This window comes from Podarcis erhardii, assembly GCF_964252035.2.
Source record: "Podarcis erhardii genome assembly, chromosome: 8".
Classification (NCBI taxonomy): Eukaryota; Metazoa; Chordata; class Lepidosauria; order Squamata; family Lacertidae; genus Podarcis; species Podarcis erhardii.
Genome location: NC_138499.1, coordinates 23,359,713 through 23,379,832, shown reverse-complemented (window position 1 = coordinate 23,379,832; position 20,120 = coordinate 23,359,713). Strand labels below are relative to the sequence as shown.

The 20,120-nt window shown below is 43.6% G+C and overlaps 1 protein-coding gene across 2 annotated transcripts in view; it reads right to left on the bottom strand.

Moving 5' to 3' along the window:
- Positions 1 to 20,120, bottom strand: part of NCALD (neurocalcin delta) — a 54,757-nt gene that overhangs the window by 4,049 nt on the left and 30,588 nt on the right. For both annotated transcript variants that reach the window (XM_081874823.1, XM_081874822.1), the window contains exon 2: positions 4,123 to 4,519. In XM_081874823.1, the coding sequence (XP_081730949.1) occupies positions 4,123 to 4,500 (378 nt within the window). In that variant the 5' untranslated portion in view covers positions 4,501 to 4,519. The remainder of the gene's footprint in view (positions 1 to 4,122; positions 4,520 to 20,120) is intronic.

Genomic DNA, 20,120 nt, shown 5'->3' with positions numbered 1-20,120 from the left:
CAAGGAAGATCCACCAGGATGAGCAACTCTGGATGCAACTGATCTCTGATACAATGGGCTGGATCCTAGCTCAGCTGGTGTTAAGTCTCCAACCCTGGCTCATCAAAAAAATACCTCTGTGTACCTTGCTCATCCCAGCTCAGCTGGCTGAGCCAAGGCCAATGTAAGTTTCCCCCAAAGAATCACAGAACACCATTTTAAAGGCTTGTTTCCCCTCTGCCACGCTTAGGCATAGCAGAAGCAGAAGCAGTAGAGACACCACTAAGCGGTGTTTGGGACAGGTGTAACTTTAAACTGGCTTAACTTACAATGGCTTGTTTTATGCCAGCTTCTTATGCATAGGATTGCCCCTTAAGTCCGCTGTACTATCCTTTAAATCTACTGTAAAATGTGGTCTACCGTGCCTCTTCAGGAGCACATATCTATCTATCTGTCGGTCGGTCTATTGGATTTATACACTGCCCTTCATCAAAAGATCTTAGGCCAGTTCACAAGATAAAAACACGCGATAAAAGCACAAATAAATAGTTAAAACAGGAACAAACCAACAAAAATAACCCCGTCTCCTACAAATACATTTACAGGATGTTATGTATTGAAGTTCTCACCCTGGCCACCAGGGGTATTGTGTACAGTGGTACCTCGGGTTAAGTACTTAATTCGTTCTGGAGGTCCGTTCTTAACCTGAAACTGTTCTTAACCTGAAGCACCACTTTAGCTAATGGGGCCTCTTGCTGCCGGAGCACGATTTCTGTTCTCATCCTGAAGCAAAGTTCTTAACCCGAGGTACTATTTCTGGGTTAGCGGAGTCTGTAACCTGAAGCGTATGTAACCTGAAGCATATGTAACCCGAGGTATCACTGTATATAGTTTTCACTCAGGTCCACGTAAGTTAATTTAGGCGTGAAAGCCTATAAAAGCAGGCCGGCTGAGCTGTTTAGTTCAGTTCCAACTTACTATAAAGAACCACTTGGAGAAATCTCTGTGTTGACTGCCATGTCCACCCACAACTTAATAAAGGAGGCACACCAAAAGGGCCTCAGATGATGAACACAGAGTCCCGGTGTGTTTATACAGGGAGAAGCAGTCCCTGAGGTCCTGAGCTGTTTTAAGTTTCTTCCCATTGTACACATACATTCTTTATTATGGCCCAAAACCCACAAAAACAGTTTCAAAAGCAAAATGCAACAGAGATACAAGGGAAAAAAAAGATTCCAAGGCAGTCACTATGTTTTATCCAGAGCATGTTGATTTCTATTTCTTCCCACTGCAACTTATCAGGGTGGCCAAGCGCCCCACTTTTCTATCTGAAGACATCCTTTATTTGAAGGGCTCTTCTGTCCAGTCTTCCCCACCATGGCAAGAGGTATTGCATTTCTATTTAAGTTATAGCACTCTGTTCTAAATTGGCACACACGCACATATGCATATTTCATAAATCGTGACCCTGCAACCTATGACTGCTATGCAAACTTACCCGAAAAGGCAAACTTGCTCCACAGAGTTTAGAGCAATGTGGAGCAGTTGAAAGATTGGTGAGTGCTACCTGCTGGGCAGGAGCAGATGCTCTGCTCCAGTGCTCCTCTAGCTCCTGCCATTACCTTGGGAAAATTTAAACCAGCATGGCACAGACTGTCAAAAGTAATGAAACTCAAGACAAACTCCGTTGTGTGCATGAGAACAAGCTGGAGAGGCTTGCTATCTACAGCAGATGAGCTGCACAGCAATCTTCACTCCGAATGGGGTTCAGGATACAGTGGTACCTCTGGTTACGTACTTAATTTGTTCTGGAGGTCCGTTCTTAACCTGAAACTGTTCTTAACCTGAAACACCACTTTAGCTAATGGGGTCTTCCACTGCCACCGCACCACTGCTGCGCAATTTCTGTTCTCATCCTGAAGCAAAGTTCTTAAGCCGAGGTACTATTTCTGGGTTAGCGGAGTCTGTAACCTGAAGCGTATGGAACCCAATGTACCACTGTACTGGATAGAATCAGCTAGATAAGAATGTTAGGAAGATCTCTGCTGGATCCGACTAACACCCATCTAGTTCAGCATCCTGTGGATTCCGAAATGGACCACCGATGCAACCTGGGTCATGGTGCACCTGGATGAGATCAGATGAATCCACTTTGGAATCTGAGCAGAGTAGATTCCTCCTCCATACAGCTCAGGGTTCCAGGCACCCCCAGGAACACACCAGTATAAACAGCCGTCCATTGGCTCTCACACTTTGAAAGGGTACCAAGAGTTTTATGGCTGCTTTCTACTATAGTTTTTTTCTAATTAAACTCCCATTTGGAAACAAGAACGACAACGTATTTTTCTAACTAAGGGTAACACGGCTTTCTCTGAATCAGATCAAGTGTATTTTGTTTTATTTGTTTTTCAAATTGATAAGCTGCTCCACAGCCTGAGGCTGTCAAAGCAGTCAAAAATAAAGGATCATGATAAAAAAGATAAAGATAAAATACAAAAAAATACACTTTCTAAACACAAGAAAATCATTTCTACAGATGTGCAATTAATATTCCATCAACAACTAAGGTTTGGGGGGAGGGAAAATTACTTAAAGTGCACACAAATATTCCTTTATTAGTGCAAATTATATTAGAGGAAATTGCTTGCAATGATTGAGCACGAAGGAGAAACACACACACACACACACACACACACACACACACACACACACACACACACAGAGGCCTCTTTTCCTTCCCCTCTCACTCGTTTCAAGGGATTACTCAGCTCCACAGCACCAAAGTACAGCGGGGGGTGCGGCAAGGCAGCAAGGCTAAAGCTCGAGTCCGGTGATAAAACAATAAAACAATAAAACGCTAATGCTAAGAAAAGCGAAGGCAGTGTTGAGGAGATAACGCAACCACTAACTCATTAGAATTAAAAGATAAACTCCCAAAGGGTTTGAAAAAACTACTTAAAACTACTTAAAACTTTATCTAAAAGCAGACGAGGTTAACTCACACACACAATGCATATAAATTTTTCACACGGTCTTTCAAAATAAAAATTAGGAAACTAATGTGGAAATGGGGAGAGCTGAATTTAAGATTGAGAAAATGAGAAGTGGAAAGAAACCAAAATGGACAGATTTGTCCATCCCTATTCATGAAACAGACAAGAGATCTGTCCTGCGGTCACAGAGATAGGAATTCTATCTGACAAAGAGCCTTACAATTTATTAGCTTGATGTGTTGAACCAAAAGGAAGGAAGCTGTTAGGTAAGACACAGCTTATTCCAAGAGTCTATTTGCAGTGACAGGTAAAACTCCAGGGAGGTGCATATTCAGAGATCTAGGCAGGTCTGGGTATTTTACTTTTCAGGTATGGGGAAACCTGTGGTCATCCAGACTGTTGGACTTCAGATCCCATCATCCCTAAACAATGGTCATACTGGCTACGATTGAAGGGAGTTGGGAGCTCAACACTCTCTGGTGGGCCACGGGTTCTCCAGCCCTGCAGTTGTTAAAGATGAGCAATGACAAACCTAGACAGCATCTTAAAAAGTGGAGTCATCACCTTGCCAACAAATGTCCGTATAGTAAAAGCTATGGTTTTCCCAGTATGGAAGTGAGAGCTGGACCATAAAGAAGACTGATCACCGAAGAATTAATGCTTTTGAATTATGGTGCTGGAGGAGACTCTTGAGAGTCCCATGGACTGCAAGAAGATCAAACCTATAAATTCTGAAGGAAATCAGCCCTGAGTGCCCACTGGAAGGACAGATCGTGAAGCTGAGGCTCCAATACTTTGGCCACCTCATGAGAAGAGAAGACTCCCTGGAAAAGACCCTGATGTTGGGAAAGATGGAGGGCACAAGGAGAAGGGGACTACAGAGGACGAGATGGTTGGATGGTGTTCTCGAAGCTACCAGCATGAGTTTGACCAAACTGCGGGAGGCAGTGGAGGACAGAAGTGCCTGGCATGCTCTGGTCCATGGGGTCACGAAGAGTCGGACACAACTAAACGACTAAACAACAACAAAAACCTATGGAAGACCAAGCATACTGAAGGCTTTATTGCTCAATCATTGTTCATTAAACGGCATTCTTTCTTTCTTTTTCTTTTTGAAGGAAAGAACAAACATCTTGGAAGTAACACCTACCTGAACTATTTCCAACATCTCCGCCTTGCTGATGTAGCCGTTTCCATCCAGGTCATACATGCTGAATGCCCATTTCAGCTTCTGCTCCAGTTTCCCTCGGGATGTTACGCTCAAGGCAATGATAAATTCTCTGAAGTCTATCGTTCCATCGCCGTTCGCATCAAACGTGCGGAAGACGTGTTCAGCAAATTTAGAAGCGTCCCCGTAAGGGAAAAAATTCCCATAGATTTTCTTAAACTCCTCCATGGACAAATGTCCGCTTGGACAGTCTCTCAGAAAGCCTTTGTACCATTCCTGGATTTCGTGTTCTGTAAAATCTGTGCTTTCTAGCAAATCCTGCATGACTTCGGGGCGCAACTTGCTGTTCTGTTTCCCCATGTTGGAGTCGGGATCTTATCTAAGGAAGGGAGGTGGAGAGGAAAGCAAGTTAATGAACTGCTTACAAAACCGGTGGCCGGTGATGAACGTTGTGGGCCTTCAAACAGTCTGATGAAGGGTTGATTTGAATTAACAGTTTTGTTGAACCAGTTCAGGGTGCCCCTTGGTGTAGCATCTCAAGCCAGGATCTCAAAGAGGCCTGTGTCTGCAAATGAAGATAAGCTGACCTTCATTGATGACTATTTCCCCTCAAAAGCCACTTGGGTGGGGCATGAGAAGTTGCAGTAGGAAGCAGCTGGGGATGTCCTGGTGCCTACAAGGAAAGGACTATATATTGCAAGGGTACCACACTTCAATTAATGATTGATTGCAAAATATGGCACATTGCAAGTTCCTATATAATACAATGATATAGGAGGCTTCAATAAAATACTAGCTTTAGAAACTGAATAAACTCAGGCCTGCCACTAAGATTTCCCCACTGGTCATTTGAATCAATGAGCAAAATTCTGCCTCTCAGTCTCTATGGCCAAATAGCTGTGCCCCGCCCCCCTTTCTGCTTTCTTCATACAAGATGAAGAAATTTCTTGAGGCGAGGGCCTGGGCAAGTCAGGATCAGCCCAACTATCAAGGCCTTGAAGTTGTCCATCAACAGCTAGACTCTGGACAGCAGACTGAGTTATCAGCCAGTGAGATTTCCTCACTACAATGGAACGTTGTATTTCTGTTTAAACTACAGTGGTACCTCGGGTTAAGAATTTAATTTGTTTTGGAGGTCCTTTCTTAACCTGAAACTGTTCTTAACCTGAAACTGTTCTTAACCTGAGGTACCACTTTAGCTAATGGGGCCTCCCGCTGCTACCGCCGCACGATTTCTGTTCTCATCCTGAAGCAAAGTTCTTAACCCGAGGTAAAATTTCTGGGTTAGCGGAGTCTGTAACCTGAAGCCTCTGTAACCTGAAGCGTTTGTAACCCAAGGTACCACTGTACTGCACTTATTTCCAAGTTTGCATTTGTACATATAAATTAGCACACACGTTTTATGCAAATCTGTGTCTTCTGTCCTCCATTTTTGGAGTTTCAAAAGTGGCTGAATGTCATGCTGAGATTCCTGAATTGCAGGGGGTTAGACTAGATGACCCTTGGATCCCTTCCAACCCCTTGATTCTATGATTTAGTGGTAGAACATGGCCTTTGCATGCAAGAGGTTCTTGGTTGAATCTGCAGCAACTCCAAGCAGAAGTGGGAAAGATTTCCACTGGAAATCTTGGAGGGCCACTGCCAGTCACTGCAAAGTTTGTAAATGATGCTGAGCTGGGTGGTGGACCAGTCATCTGACTCAAAATGTAAGCAGCTTCTTCCTATGCTCTTTTGACAGCTATATAAATTATTGCAAAATCATACTAAGCACCAATTGGTCTAGCAATACTAATCTGCTGTAAAAATTACATTTCACTGTAGAATGTTATTTCAAATACCAATACCAAGATTATGTTCTTCATCAGGCTCCTATAAATATTACAGTCAGAAGCTCATGAGATTACTTTTTTCTTAGGCATAATTCTTTTAAGGTAGAAATCAAAGTTGTGGGATGTCATTAGGGCAGAAGATTAAGGATTAAACATGAAATGTATTTTTCATTCCCTGCATATCCCTCATGGGTCAGGTTTCAAAACCAATTAGTAGCTATAAATTGGTTTAGGCAAGATTCTTTAAAAATCTCTTTTTTTAAAAGCCCAGCCAATAAGAAGTATAGCATTGATAAAACTGGAAAGCCTTTTTTCCTAAAATTAACTATTAAATACCCAAATGCAGCTCTAATATCCAATTTTTTCAATTAAATCATCAGAGCTACTTCCATGGAACGAAAATTGCTACATCCACGTTGCAAAATGGGTCCAGCAAAGAGCAGTGCCTTCAACCATTAAACATTGTTTCAGAAGGCAAACTCTTTGCATTAAAGGGCAGTTTAATTAATTTTCCAAAGAGTTCCAAAAACAGGACACTTAGAAAGGGCCCCTCAATTCCATTGTTGTTGTTGTTGTTTTTAAAAAACACAACAACATTCCTTTGGATACTGATTATTCCCCAGTAATTAGGTCTGCCATCTCCCAGGACATAACTACCTTATGGAATACAGTGGTACCTCGGGTTAAGAACTTAATTCGTTCTGGAGGTCCATTCTTAACCTGAAACTGTTCTTAACCTGAGGTACCACTTTAGCTAATGGGGCCTCCTGCTGCCGCCGCGTCACCGGAGCATGATTTCTGTTCTCACCCTGAAGCAAAGTTCTTAACCCGAGGTACTATTTCTGGGTTAGTGGAGTCTGTAATCTGAAGCGTCTGTAACCTGAAGCATCTGTAACCCAAGGTACCAATGTACTTTTTTTTTCTGTGATCAGAAAAAAATGAATTGGACAAATGAATGCCACAAATTGTGTATTAAAAGCACATTTATAATTAAATGTATTTTAAAGTGGGGACTATCAGCAAGTTGTGTACATGTGACTCTGAAGGCAAAAACACTGAATTGCCCCCACCCAGCAGATCTTCAGTTTTACATTCCATAAATATCCCACTTTCCTCCAAACCTGTGAGGTAGGGTAGCCTGAGAAGTGGCGACTGGCCTATGGTCACTGAGATAATTTCATGGCCAATTGGAGACTGCAGCCCAGGAGTTCCAGTCTGACACGTTAAGCTACATCACACTGACTCTTACTGGGTTTTTAATTTTTATTTATTTGATTTTAGTATGTGAGAGCAGGCTCAAGAAATCTTGTTGTGTGCTAAAATTCTGTCTTTATTTTCTTGGCCTTCCCTGCTTGCAGCAAAACTCTATCTGTCTAACTTTTCTATCTCCACTTGAGCACTCGGTCACCACCACTGGGGGTCTCACTCAGCAACCCTTCCTTACAACAACTGGATTGACTCTCAAAGCAGCTCTTGTCATAGCCTCTGGCTTCAGTGCCCCCCTTTGGCTCAGAGGAAGACTCAGAAGGGGGGGAGGCATCACCCATAACCCCCTTGCCCCCATTCCAGGATTCTAGGTCAGAGGACAGAGTTTACCTAGGGCTGCCATACGTTCGGGATTTCCCAGATATATCCAGGATTCATCCTTCAGAAAACCCAGACGTATTGGAACCCATGTTGGAAGTGTTGATATTTTGGCGAATTTCCTTAAAAATAGCTCAAAAACTTCATTTTGGGGGGAGATTTAAAGCTCAACAACTTTTGCGTCAGGATTTTCACTTTTTGAAATATGGCAACCCTACTTTACACTTGAGTCTTCAAACCCAAAGGACACCCAACCCAATGCAATCCTCATTGCTCCCACACTGTCTGGGCCAAAAGCTAGAGAATCGGGCAATGGACCTTTAAGAAACAGAAAGGTCCTTAGAAGGGGTGCAGTTGACAGCAGGTCCAGACCAGCTGACACTGGCAAGGCCTCTCCATGCTACTGAGGTATCAGTTCTCAGTGGGTGAGTTTAAGCCAAAGTGACCTACATAGGATCTGGACAGATAGAGCTCTGGTGATAGAGCTCTTGTGATCTGGCACAGCCTACCTTGGCTTGACTGTTCTCCTGGATGTGACCTGCTTGCCGTTCCAGTAAGTGCCACAGCTTCAATCGAGGCTCTCCTGGATGCCTTAAGCTGAGCCAGGACAGGGCAGGTGTGGTTGCTATGCAGTGCATTTCTCCAACCAAGAAAACTCAGCAGCAAAGGAAGGAAACACGAGGAAACCAAATGCCAAGTTTCAGCAGAACCTACCTCACAGGGGCAGCTCAGGTAACCCACTACAAAAGGCTAGAAGGAAAACAATGGGCATAGACATAAACCTAAAGTAACCTGCTACCTCCGATTGTGCATCCCTCCAATGCTGTGCTTAATCAGGATGAGAGCCTAAAGATCGAGGGCCGGCCCTCTCATAAGGCAGAGTCAGGGGGTTGCTTCAGGGGGCAGATCTTGCGGGACAGGGAGGGGCAGTGTGGGAAGATAGCCTCCCTCTGCCCCCTAAGCTGCCGTGTTACGCTCAGAAAGAGAATGGCCCACAATCAGTGTCAAAATCCGATTCAACTGCCAACCCAACAATCTTCTGTATCTGAAATAAGGGTGCTGTCTTATTCTGCATCTCAGGCAGAGGGCTTCTGAAGATAGAACCATATTCTGCCAAAGTGTTTCTCAAACTTGGGTCTCCAGCTGTTGTTGGACTACAACTCCCATCATCCACAACTAAAAAGGCTAATAGTCAGGGATGATGGGAGTTGTAGTCCAACAACAGCTGGGGACCCAAGTTTGAGAAACACTGCCTAGGATCACAGATTGCCTGCTTGAAAAGGCAAATTTCTCAGCCAATCTGACCCCTCCTTCCAGGAGCCCATGGCCACACTGAACACAAGCCTCTCGCCACAGCCACTTACAACACATTTGCACTAAGGTGTTTTCGTGAACTTTGGCTCCAGATATCATCACAGCTAGTGCACCAGGCATTTGGAGACAGGCATAGTTCTCTGACTGAGCTCCACAGCCAACGATCAAGAACCATATTTATCACAGGGGTAGTCAATGTGGGGCCTTCCCAGGTATTGCTGAATTGCAGTTCCCATCATCCCAAGCCATTAGCCATGCTGGCTATGGCTGATGGGAGTTGTAGTCCACAAAATCTGGAGAGAACCAGATACTGAGTCACTGTGTGAGCAAAGTCATCAGGAAAAGGGCACAGACAAGAATCCATCAAATCACTGTCCCTGCATCACCTCTTAAGAGTAGATTGATCCTCTGAAGCATTTTGCTCTGTGATAACAATTGCACATCTCCTTTGAACCCCAACAGTTTGTTGGGTGAGTGTGTGTAGGATATTCCCCTTCTACTTCCCCCTCCAAAATACTTGCAGTTCCCTTATAGAACTAGACCAGGCAATGCTGTACATAATGAGGGTTTGGGCGGTAGCATTCACTGCTTTGTACTTAATTGCCTTGAGCTGCTTAATGATGCTCAACATGGCTTCCCTGTTCAAACGATGCACCTAGCGACATCAATATATCTTCCTCTCAAACAGCTTCTTCCTTTCTCTCCCAATAGCTTCTAATTCTGATGTCTCCGGGACTTGATTGTTAATGCAGACTCACTCCAACAGCACACAGTCAATGCTCTCTGCATCTCATCATGTGCAGTACATCGAGCCATTGCACACCACAAACTCTCGCTCTCCGAGATAGGAAGGTGCATTTGACAATTAACACTGCAAACCAATCCAAAAGAATGTGTGTCAATAATTCACAACAGGCTATCGGAGTAAATTTCAAGCTCTCCAGTTTCTCCTCTCATTCTCTATCTTGTCGCTGTTCATAAGCTCAGGGTATTATTACCTTCAGCAGCTGCTCACTTCTGCTTCGGGGAGGGGCGCTCAACCAAAGCACAGCTAACAAACTGGAAACGATGTCTGGCAAGGCTTCCCAGGACTTAATGTTTCAGTCCATTACAAGCACTTCAGATCCACTCCAGAATTTCCACTGGAGTTTAAGGGGGGTCTGCTTAATTTTCCAGCCTGGTGTTTTCAGAGGAGAATTTAGCTTGCTTATGGAAAAAGTGCTTTTAACGAAGGTGAAATCTCATAATATATTGAAAGCCTTTACTTTAAATCTACTTCTAACATGGGACATGGGTGGCGCTGTGGTCTAAACCACTGAGCCTCTTGGGCTTCCTGATCAGGAGGTTAGCAGTTCAAATCCCTGCAATGGGGTGAGCTCCTGTTGCTCTGTCCCAGCTCCTGTTAACCTAGAAGTTCGAAAGCTCCCCAAAAAGCGCAAGTAGATAAATGGGTACTGCTCTGGCAGGAAGGTAAACGGCGTTTCCGTGCGCTGCTCTGGTTTCAGTGTTCTGTTGCGCCAGAAGCGGCTTAGTCATGCTGGCCACATGACCCGGAAAAACTGTCTGCAGAGCGGACAAACAATGGCTCCCTCGGCCTGTAAAGCGAGATGAGCGCCGCAACCCCAGAGTTGTTTGCGATTGGACTTAACTGTCAGGGGTCCTTTACCTTTTTACTTCTAGCACTGCATTTATTACACCGGCAACGCCCATGCATTTCTAGTGTCAAGTCTTTCTCCCACCACAAGTGGCAAACAAGAAGCATTTGCTATGGATGAAAAACAAGCAGATTGAAAACAACACCAGAAGAAAGAAACAACATTTGGGACTCCAAGCCCCATGGTGGCCAGCAACACGGGAGATATAAGGCTGGCTCCAACGATAATCCTACTCACAGTGCTCCCATTGGAATCAACCAACATGACTTAATGTAGGTCCGTTTATTTCAGTAGCTCTGCTCTGAGCAAAGATTAGGAGGATTTATGAATTGTAAACCAACTATTATAAGTGTTTTGTTCCTTGCAGCCTATAGTGATGGCATTAGCATCCTCGTAATTGCAATGCTTTGAGTATTAATTGTGCCAGCATAGCAGAAATTTGCCTCGCTGCACATAACCCCAACAAAAAAATCCATCATCTGTAGCTTCCTGCCATATGTTGAATGGAACGTTACCGTCATTCCCCATCTTATTCCAATACAGGAATATTGTATTACACATGCTATACTTGTGCACGGCCGCTTTTAAGAGGGTTGCCGCTAAATAAATAAATAGATGGGAGACTGGACACCTTCCCTTGCTTGGGGCTGCTGCCTAGAAGTTGCTCTCAGCTGCTCACTTGCTGTGAGGGACTGGAAGGGAAGCTCAGGGCCCAGCCGCCTCAAAAAATATATTCAGGGGCCCAAAACTGCCTCGGCCCCTAGGAGTCGACAGCCCTGCATGAGCATTACTTCTGAACAGGGTCCCTGTTTTCCAGATTTCTGAACTGGTGTAGGGTTTCCTTTCTTGGTGCTTGGTAGGACAATACAATGGCTGAGCTTGCCAAGTAGTAATAAAATATTGTCTGTGTTTTCCCAGTATTTCCTACCCTAGACATTTAGATAATGGCACAATATGAACCAAGCACAGGCAGCTACACTGCCAGAAGAGCAATAAATGCCACACTGTGGTTGAACTACATTTTTAGAAAGCTAAAATGTGTTCTTAAAATTAAGACTTAAGAAACAAACAAAACTCTAGCGGTAATTCACATCATGCAAAGATTTCCCCCCTTATAGCTCCAATGAAATGCTAGGAAGTAAGACTGTAACATCATATAAAGGAAGAAAGATTCTCCACTCGTTAAAAGTGTGCATGTTTACCGTTCCTCTGGGCAGGGACTGTGTTGCTACTATGAAATTGCACATTGTTATTTGCTCATGTTGGCTCACGCTGTGCACAACCTAAAAGCAAACCTCCCCCCCCCCAGCTCCCAAGTCTTTGTCCTTTAAAAAAGAAGGGGAAAAAGAGGATAGTTCAAACAGGAGCAGCTGCACACATCCATCTTCTTTTTTTAACCAGCTTAGGGATGTTTATGGATTCCAACATCAAAAGAGAAGCCTTTGTCCCTTTAGATTTACTCTGGCATGGATGTGCTACAGCTGCTCTATGCTGTCTCTTACTTCTCCTTATCATTCTTTTGTGCTCTCCTGGCAGGAGGCTGGGGAACAGCAGCAGCAGCAGCAGCAGTGCTTTCATCAGCGGGGAGGATGCGACTTTAGAATCAGGACAGATCACCTGAGTACTGTGTAGCAAAGAGTTTTCAGACTTCACGGATGCAGGTACACAGGGTGGTATTCAACGCTAGTCCTACTCAGAACAGTTAATGGACCTGACTAACTTACGTTCATTAATTTCGGTGGATCAGCTCCGAATACAACCCATAGCTTGCTTCCAGTTGAAACACATATTGATTGGTTTTGCAGAAAATCTGCAGAGGGTTATACCATGTTTGCACTCAAGCATAGGTGCTGGCTCCTAGGGGCTGAGGCAGTTTCATCCCCCCATATTTTTTAGGGATCCAGGCTCCATCAATATTCAGAGGATGTTGTGTCACGATGCATCAGCCCCTGCTGGTCCTCTGGAGAAGCTGGTGCCTCTGCCCTTAAGTGATTGCACTTTCCATTGTAGTCCCCCCCCCCATTACTTTTCTTTTCCCCCAGAAAATCTTTTTGCAGTCGATGATTTCTTGCTTTCTATTGCAATTCAATTTATAGAAGATATTTCTTAACAGCCTCAATCAGTTTGGTGACCTATTTATTTACTGGTATTTGATTTCTTACCTGTCCCTCACCATAAGGTCCTGGGATAGGCTACAGCAATTTAAAAATACAATATTAAACATTGGGAAGTATTAAGCTAAGTTTTACTCAGGAGCCCACTGAAATTAATGGAGCTAACTTCTTCATGTCTGCTCATCTTAGTGGGTCTACTCTGATTAAAACTTAGGAACACCCATTATTTCAGTTGCTCACTATATTCTTTCATTCATGGCTATAATATTGCAGTTGGGTATGGCAGGATGGCAATACTCTGCAACTTAGACATCCACCAGCTCATTTCAAATCATTGTCAATCCCATTCACGCTTGCATTGCTGGTACTGACTCACCAAGCACTAGCAAAACAGGCCACCTCACAATGTAAGTTTATTGCACACTAAATTTGTTAAAGACTAACATGCACATTGATTTCTTGCTGTTGTAGATCCTACCACAGCCTTGCTGAAATGGTCTCATGAAATACTCCAGAAATAAGTGGGGGTAGGAATCAAAATGAATTTCTGCAGGGAGAGGGGAAGTTCTCCCAGCAGCAGTGGCATAAGTTTCCCCCCTCCCTTTTTATGTAGGTTGTCATTCTTTCTTTACAGGAAATGCATTGTTACCCTGTCCGCTGTTTTGCATCATCCGAAAGGGCCAAGACTAAGCATCGTTCTGGGGTATTGGAGGGGAGGTGAATAGCAACCACCACACAAAAAATGGCGTGGAATTTTCAAAGGAATATTCTGTATAGCGTGGCTTTTCTTTTTCAAGCAGGTAAGCGATTTTCTCAGAAGAATTTCATCTTCTGAGCAATTTCAGCTCCTCCCTAATCTCCACATAATTTTAACAGTGTTTTCATTTTTGTTAGATAGAAAATCTAGCCTCTGCAGCTAACTCTGATGGAGATTGAATCCATTTTCGAGATTTCAAAGTAAATATAAGAAACAGTCTCTAAAGGACTGCCAGCGTAAAAGACACATAGTGGAGTCAACGTTTGTGGGCTAGATGAAATTTCCTTGAATGCATGAAGTGTTATAGATAGACAGACACACACACACACACACACACACACACACACGTACGTGTGTGTGTGTGTGTGTGTGTGTGTGTGTGTGTGTGTGTGTGTGTCAGGGAGCTGTAAACAGTGAGATCCAAAGGCTTGAGGATAACAGCTTCATGTAACACATGCCACAATAAATCTGCTAGTTTTTTAAGGTGCCACTGTGTGTGTGTGTTTGTGTGTGTGTGTGTGTGTGTGTGTGTGTGTGTGTTTCATAACAGATGAATACAGTACAGCTACCCTTCCGGCATTCAGCAAATATGGTACTTTTTGGAGATTGAACTAACATTCTTGAGCATGCGGACTCAAAATTCTCCAGTGGGAATAAAGCTAATGTAGAGAAAACCCCAACATATTGTCATAATCAGAGTTCAATCTTGACAAGCTTAGCTTGATTCCCCCAAACACTGCTTGGGCAGATTTCATGAAAATCTGTTCTACTCTCTCAAACATATGGGATAAAAACTTAGTTGTGGTCCTTCAGACATAATTTTGCTCTCTAATTTCCTCACCATGAAAATAGCAGAGAAGCAGGAATGCACACTGCTATAAAATACTCTTGTCAACCAACTGAGAATCACCCATGTTCCCACAGCCCATCACCATTGGGGTACATCTAACATGCCCATTTTGTATCTCTTTTGATACCAGTATGTTATGGTTTCTTCCAAAGAATCTTGGGGGACTGTAGTTTGGTGAGTGTGCTGAGAAGTCTCTGCTAGAGATCCCCAGTCCCCCACCATAGAACTATCTTTCCCCAAGTGTAGATTAGCAAATTCTTCCCTGTTGCCTGCAGATCTTATTTGTTGATTGGCCCAGGTTGCACAGGAACGAATCTATGAAGCCCGGCTTTAACTTGCTAAGAGCAATCAAGTGCTAACAACAGAGCAAGGTGCCCTTCCGATATCACAGCTGGGCTGTGGAAGCTGCTTTGCTGTGGGATCATCCTATGCACCTGCTGAAAAGTTGAAATGCAGGACCTTAAGGTTACTCAAACCATTTTTTATTGTTTGTAAATTCCAATGTGAATCGGCCTGAGCTATAGCTCCTGGACTCCTAACCCGTGGATCAGAATACAGCTGCTACCCTGCAGACTCTGCCCTTCTCTGAATTTTGTTATGCAATTCTCGGCTCAGAATAAATGTACCAAAATGCATATAAAATGTATATAAGGATTACATTACGTTTAGAAATGCTTACTTCATGAGAACAGTTATTTAAACAATAATGACAGTACCATAGTACTAATAATATTTGAATTAGGTATTTCAACAGATTATATGAATAAATCAAACTTATGTATGAAAAAACATGGATCAGAAATTGTCATCCTGCCAGTGTGTGTGTGTGTGTGTGTGTGTGTGAGTGAGAGAGAGAGAGAGATCTCAAATGATATACAGTGGATGCTCGGGTTGCGAACGTGATCCGTGCAGGAAGCACGCCCGCAACCCACAGTGTCGCATCTGCACACACGCGGATTGCAATTCAGCACTTCTGCGCAAGCGCCAAAACCTGGAAGTAACCCGTTCCGGTACTTCTGGGTTTGGCGTGGTGCGCAACCCGAAGTCACACAACCCAAAGCGTCTGTAACCTGAGGTATGATGGCCCTATCCATAGAATGAGGAGCTGTTCATTGTTGTAGGAGTTCCATGGGAAAAATTAGCAAAATATTGATATGCCACTTTTTCAACTGTGCAATCTTCAAAGCACAGATAGTTTAATTATTTTTCAACTATAACTTGTAATGTTTCTAGCCATGTGCGTTTTAATTTTTGTGAGCTGCCTTGAGTCCTGGTTATGGGGGGAAAGGTAGGATATATTCAAAATAAAAAAACCCCAAAGACTCCAATAATAAAAAAACACAACAAAGCAGCAACTAAATTAGTGCTGTGGCATTAAAACAAAGTTGAAACGCCCCCCCCCCAATCTAAAAACAGAATTTAAGACCCAAGCAGCAAGAACATTGTAATGTCTAAAGGAAATCTATGTGGTCATGTGAATAAACACAAAATGCTTTTCTGTCTCCCGGAGAGCTGGGTTTTAAGATACTAGAAAATCAGCTGTTTTTATAGAATCCGTTGCTACAGGCTGATCATTACAGGGAACAAAGTGACTGTCGAACCATAATACTATATGATGGGAAATCTGATGGGAACGCGCACAACTTTTCTACCTTCATCTGTTTCGCTAAAGCGCAGGAAAGGCAGGAGAGTTAAGATCACAGCAGGGGAGCTGGCAAAACCCCTCTCCTCATTCCAGCTGGCCATGACTTGTGCCATTCTTTCAAAAGAAGGCTGTGTATCAAGGCCACACTGACAGGTGCTTTTAAAAAAAGAAGAAAAAGTGATTCCTTCTGGCTTCTGTGATGGGAAAAACTTAGGAACCTGAATGGCTTTAGACAATTAATTTAGAAAACTCTTCCAAATGACCAAGGATCACACTCCCAAGGGCTCGGCTAAGTAATTTTAGATTCTGGACTTAGCGGTCTTACAGGGAACCTTACCCTCCACCCCTTCAGAGGTTAAATGTACGCTGCTTCACTTGCTTTAAACTGTAGTAAGCTAGCCCCACTGCCCCCAAATCCTGCCCTGATTGGGTTGCCTGAGAAGCCTTTGTCTGACACAGACATACAATCAAAGGCCGTTATTCGAAACTTCCTCCTCAATGTAAACGGAAAAAAATTGTAACGCACTCTAGGCCTACTGATATTCTGATCTTCATTTTTCCTTCCGGTGCTTAATGATGTCTCGGTTCTTTTGCAGGAGCTGTTGGGTATCAACTGAAGCCAACATGTAGCATGTAATCTGCACCGGACCATTAGTTCCTTGCATCAGCCAACCTGGGGAACTCTCAAGAAACCTTCAGGAGAACTGTGCAAGTTCATCTCATAGCACACAAGCCCACAGTTTCATGATATTCGGAGCCTCTCCATACCTATTCAGTGGCAAGACCAAGCCTACTTAATCATTTCATCTTCTATTTTGCCTGGCTGCAAATCTTAATTTTCATGTGAGTTCACTGTTTCCATTGAACAAAATAATAAGAGCAAAAGGAGAAGCATAAACAGGTAGACTATTCTTTATTTCGTTCTTTTGTTGCTTTTTCTTCTTTATTGAATTTTAGTTTCAACTTACGCAAAATGAGAGTTTGCTGGTGTAATGTAAGTATAAATACTCTGTATATGCCAACTTGATGTTTAATAAATACATTTTTTAAAAAATCAAACATTACAATAACCGTTTGCTTGTAAGATTTCCATTATTGACTGGGGCAAATATGTGAATTACAGGGATTTACGTTTCTGACACAATTCTCTGACATCCGTAGACAGGACAGCGAGAGGCAAACTTGTCATGCAGGCTACACCTGCTGAAATTCCATCTTCTATACAACCATCCAAGACACAGGAGCCCTGTCCTCGTATGTCTCTGACCACCTTACTTGCGTCTGACAAAACATGCATAGGAGTGCCCCATTAGATTTAAAGATACCCGAGGACACTCTTGGTTTTGCTACAACAGATTAATGTGTATATTGTCCTTTGCAAATCGCTAGTATATGAGAGGACTCCTTCAGGAAATGTCCTGTGTTCTAGCCATGAGCCGACACTGGCTCAAAGGGTGTGTTTTTATATATAAAAAAATGTAAAAAGACTGAATTAGAAAATCAGCCCGGAACTCTTAACAAATGCACAGCATCGCTGAAGTAAAATTATTGGTGCGTTGACAATAACAATTCATTTGCATGAGCTAAAGCAACAATTTGCACTTTGTGGATGACAATGACGGATTGTCTAGTTACTGCCCTTAAGCTCTTATTAGTGTTGGTAAAGGGTACACAACTCAGATCACTCTGAAGGCCAATTCTGTGTTTGTGCTAACACAACTGCATTTACCATGGGTGCAGGGAGGCATTTTGTTAAATTTTAATCCATTTTTTTTTATTTTAACCATCTCTCATCCTGAGGGTTCTCTTCTTTCTATACCACTACAGATCTCTCTGAACCTCTCACTGTGTTGTTGTTTTTGCTTTGCCTCGCTCTACTCTGTAGCACTATATCTTCTTCTCCCTGAACCCCACAGGGACCCCACTGTCTCTTCTGTTCTCAGGTACTGCTCCCACAACTGGCATTCAACCAATGGCCTCTGGACATTTAGCTATCATGGCTAGTGGCTTCTGGAAGCTTCCTCCTCTATTAAAGCTCTCTGAGGCAGCAGCCATCACCACCACATCTTGGCCCTCTTAAAGGTGTTCAGAATCTGTGAAGTAATCACACAAGGGACAACCATAGGGATGAGCATGCTGGGTCCACCTCACCCCCATCTCATCATCTTGGTTGTCCCCCACATGTTGGTGGGTGACCTTCTGAAGCATGGAAAAGGAGCCTTCCAATCATCTAGGCTCCCTCTGAGTTCCAGAATCTACAGGAGCAAGAACATTGCCCTCCAACTTGCGGAAGGCAGTGAAAACAGCAAGGAGACCTGCTAGAGCACATGACTTCCCCTCACGTCATTCTTCTTCACAGATTCTGGATGCCAGATCTGGGCTTTTGTGACAGCAAATTTCACAAATTATCTACATACCGTTTGAAGAACATTTCTTTTTTTTCTTCAGCCGCTCTTCTCGTACTGTGAGAGAGGAAGAGTGAAGGTTGTGTCTATCAATTTTCTCCGCACTATCTATAATTTTATAAATGATATGCCTACTTGACTGCTTCAATCTGTAAAACTAAAACTTGGTATTTATTCAGCACTTGCAATAAATTGATTTATTTGTTTTAGTGTGGCAGCTCCTACTTTCTTTTAAAATTAGGCAGGCGCCTTTGCTATGTGGTTTTTGAAGCCTGCTAAAATCCCTTTTGTCACATGCTTAGACATGTAATTTTGTTGTGTATGTTTTTGGGTTTCTTTTTTAAATTGATCTTGTCTCTTTCCAGGGGTGAGAGTCTTGTTAGAATAAGGTTATAAACTCAAACAAAAAAAGCAGCCGGTGTACCTGGCTGCCCGCTTCCCTCTGCATGGGCCTGTCCACAGGAATGAACAATTTAGGGTGCAGTGGATCTCCAACTCATTCAGCTGATTCATGGCTCAGCTGGGCTCAGGCGCCATTAAGTCCCCAACCAAAGCTCAGTTAAAGATACAGTGGGTTAACCTGAGCCGAAGCTGGCTGAGTCAAGTCTGGTGTAAGTCCCCCCAAAGGGGGTGTTCCAGGGGTGTGATGGGGGAGGGACCAGAGGGAAAGGGACTTAGGTTGGACCCTAAGCCGATTCACCAGGGTCATGTGACCTGGCAAACCAACCCAAAACACTATTTTAAAGGCTTGTTTTCCTTCTGACAGGCTTAGGCAGAGCAGCAGCCGCAGCCTGGATACTGAATGTGGTTTAGCTCTAGTATAACACCAAGCTTAGGGACGCCGGTGGCGCTGTGGGTTAAACCACAGAGCCTAGGGCTTGCCGATCAGAAGGTTGGCGGTTTGAATCCCCGTGACGGGGTGAGCTCCCATTTCTCGGTCCCTGCTCCTGCCAATCTAGCAGTTCGAAAGCACATCAAAGTGCAAGTAGATAAATAGGTACCGCTCCAGCGGGAAGGTAAATGGCGTTTCCGTTCGCTGCTCTGGTTTGCCAGAAGCGGCTTAGTCATGCTGGCCACATGACCCGGAAGCTGTACCCCGGCTCCCTTGGCCAATAAAGCGAGTTGAACGCCGCAACCCCAGAGTCGGTCACGACTGGACCTAATGGTCAGGGGTCCCTTTACCTTTACCTTTACCACCAAGCTTAATTTACACTGGGTTGCTTTTCGTCAGCTCCTGGTGCACAGGATTCCTCCCTAAACCTCTGCTACCCATCCTCCCTTCATTTGTCTTTTTTCTAACTCATGTCGTCGTTTTGGTTTCTCTTTCTCTTCCTGTCCCATGCTAACGAGAGAGAGAGAGAGAGAGAGAGAGAGAGAGAGAGAGAGAGAAGCACAAGTACAGGAAATGAAAACACGTAACACAGAGAAAGGAAGAGGTGGCACGCAAGAGCAGTAGGTTGGTGAAGGCTGCTCAAGAGATAGGAAAGGCAAACTTGCCTAAATCACACTATCCAAAGCAATGTCATCCTTTGATATTTGCCCTTCTCTGAATTTTGCAAAGCTGTTCTCCAGGCAAGTAATGTGTGCACAAATGCATACGTAGTAGAGAAAACAGTGCATATAAATGCATATAATAGTGAAAATAAGATGCACCAATGCATTAAATTAGGGATGACTGCTTAGCAAAAGTGTATTATACAGTGGTACCTCAGGTTAAGTAGTGGTACCTCAGGTTAAGTACTTAATTCGTTCCAGAGGTCCGTTCTTAACCTGAAACTGTTCTTAACCTGAAGCACCGCTTTAGCTAATGGGGCCTCCTGCTGCTGC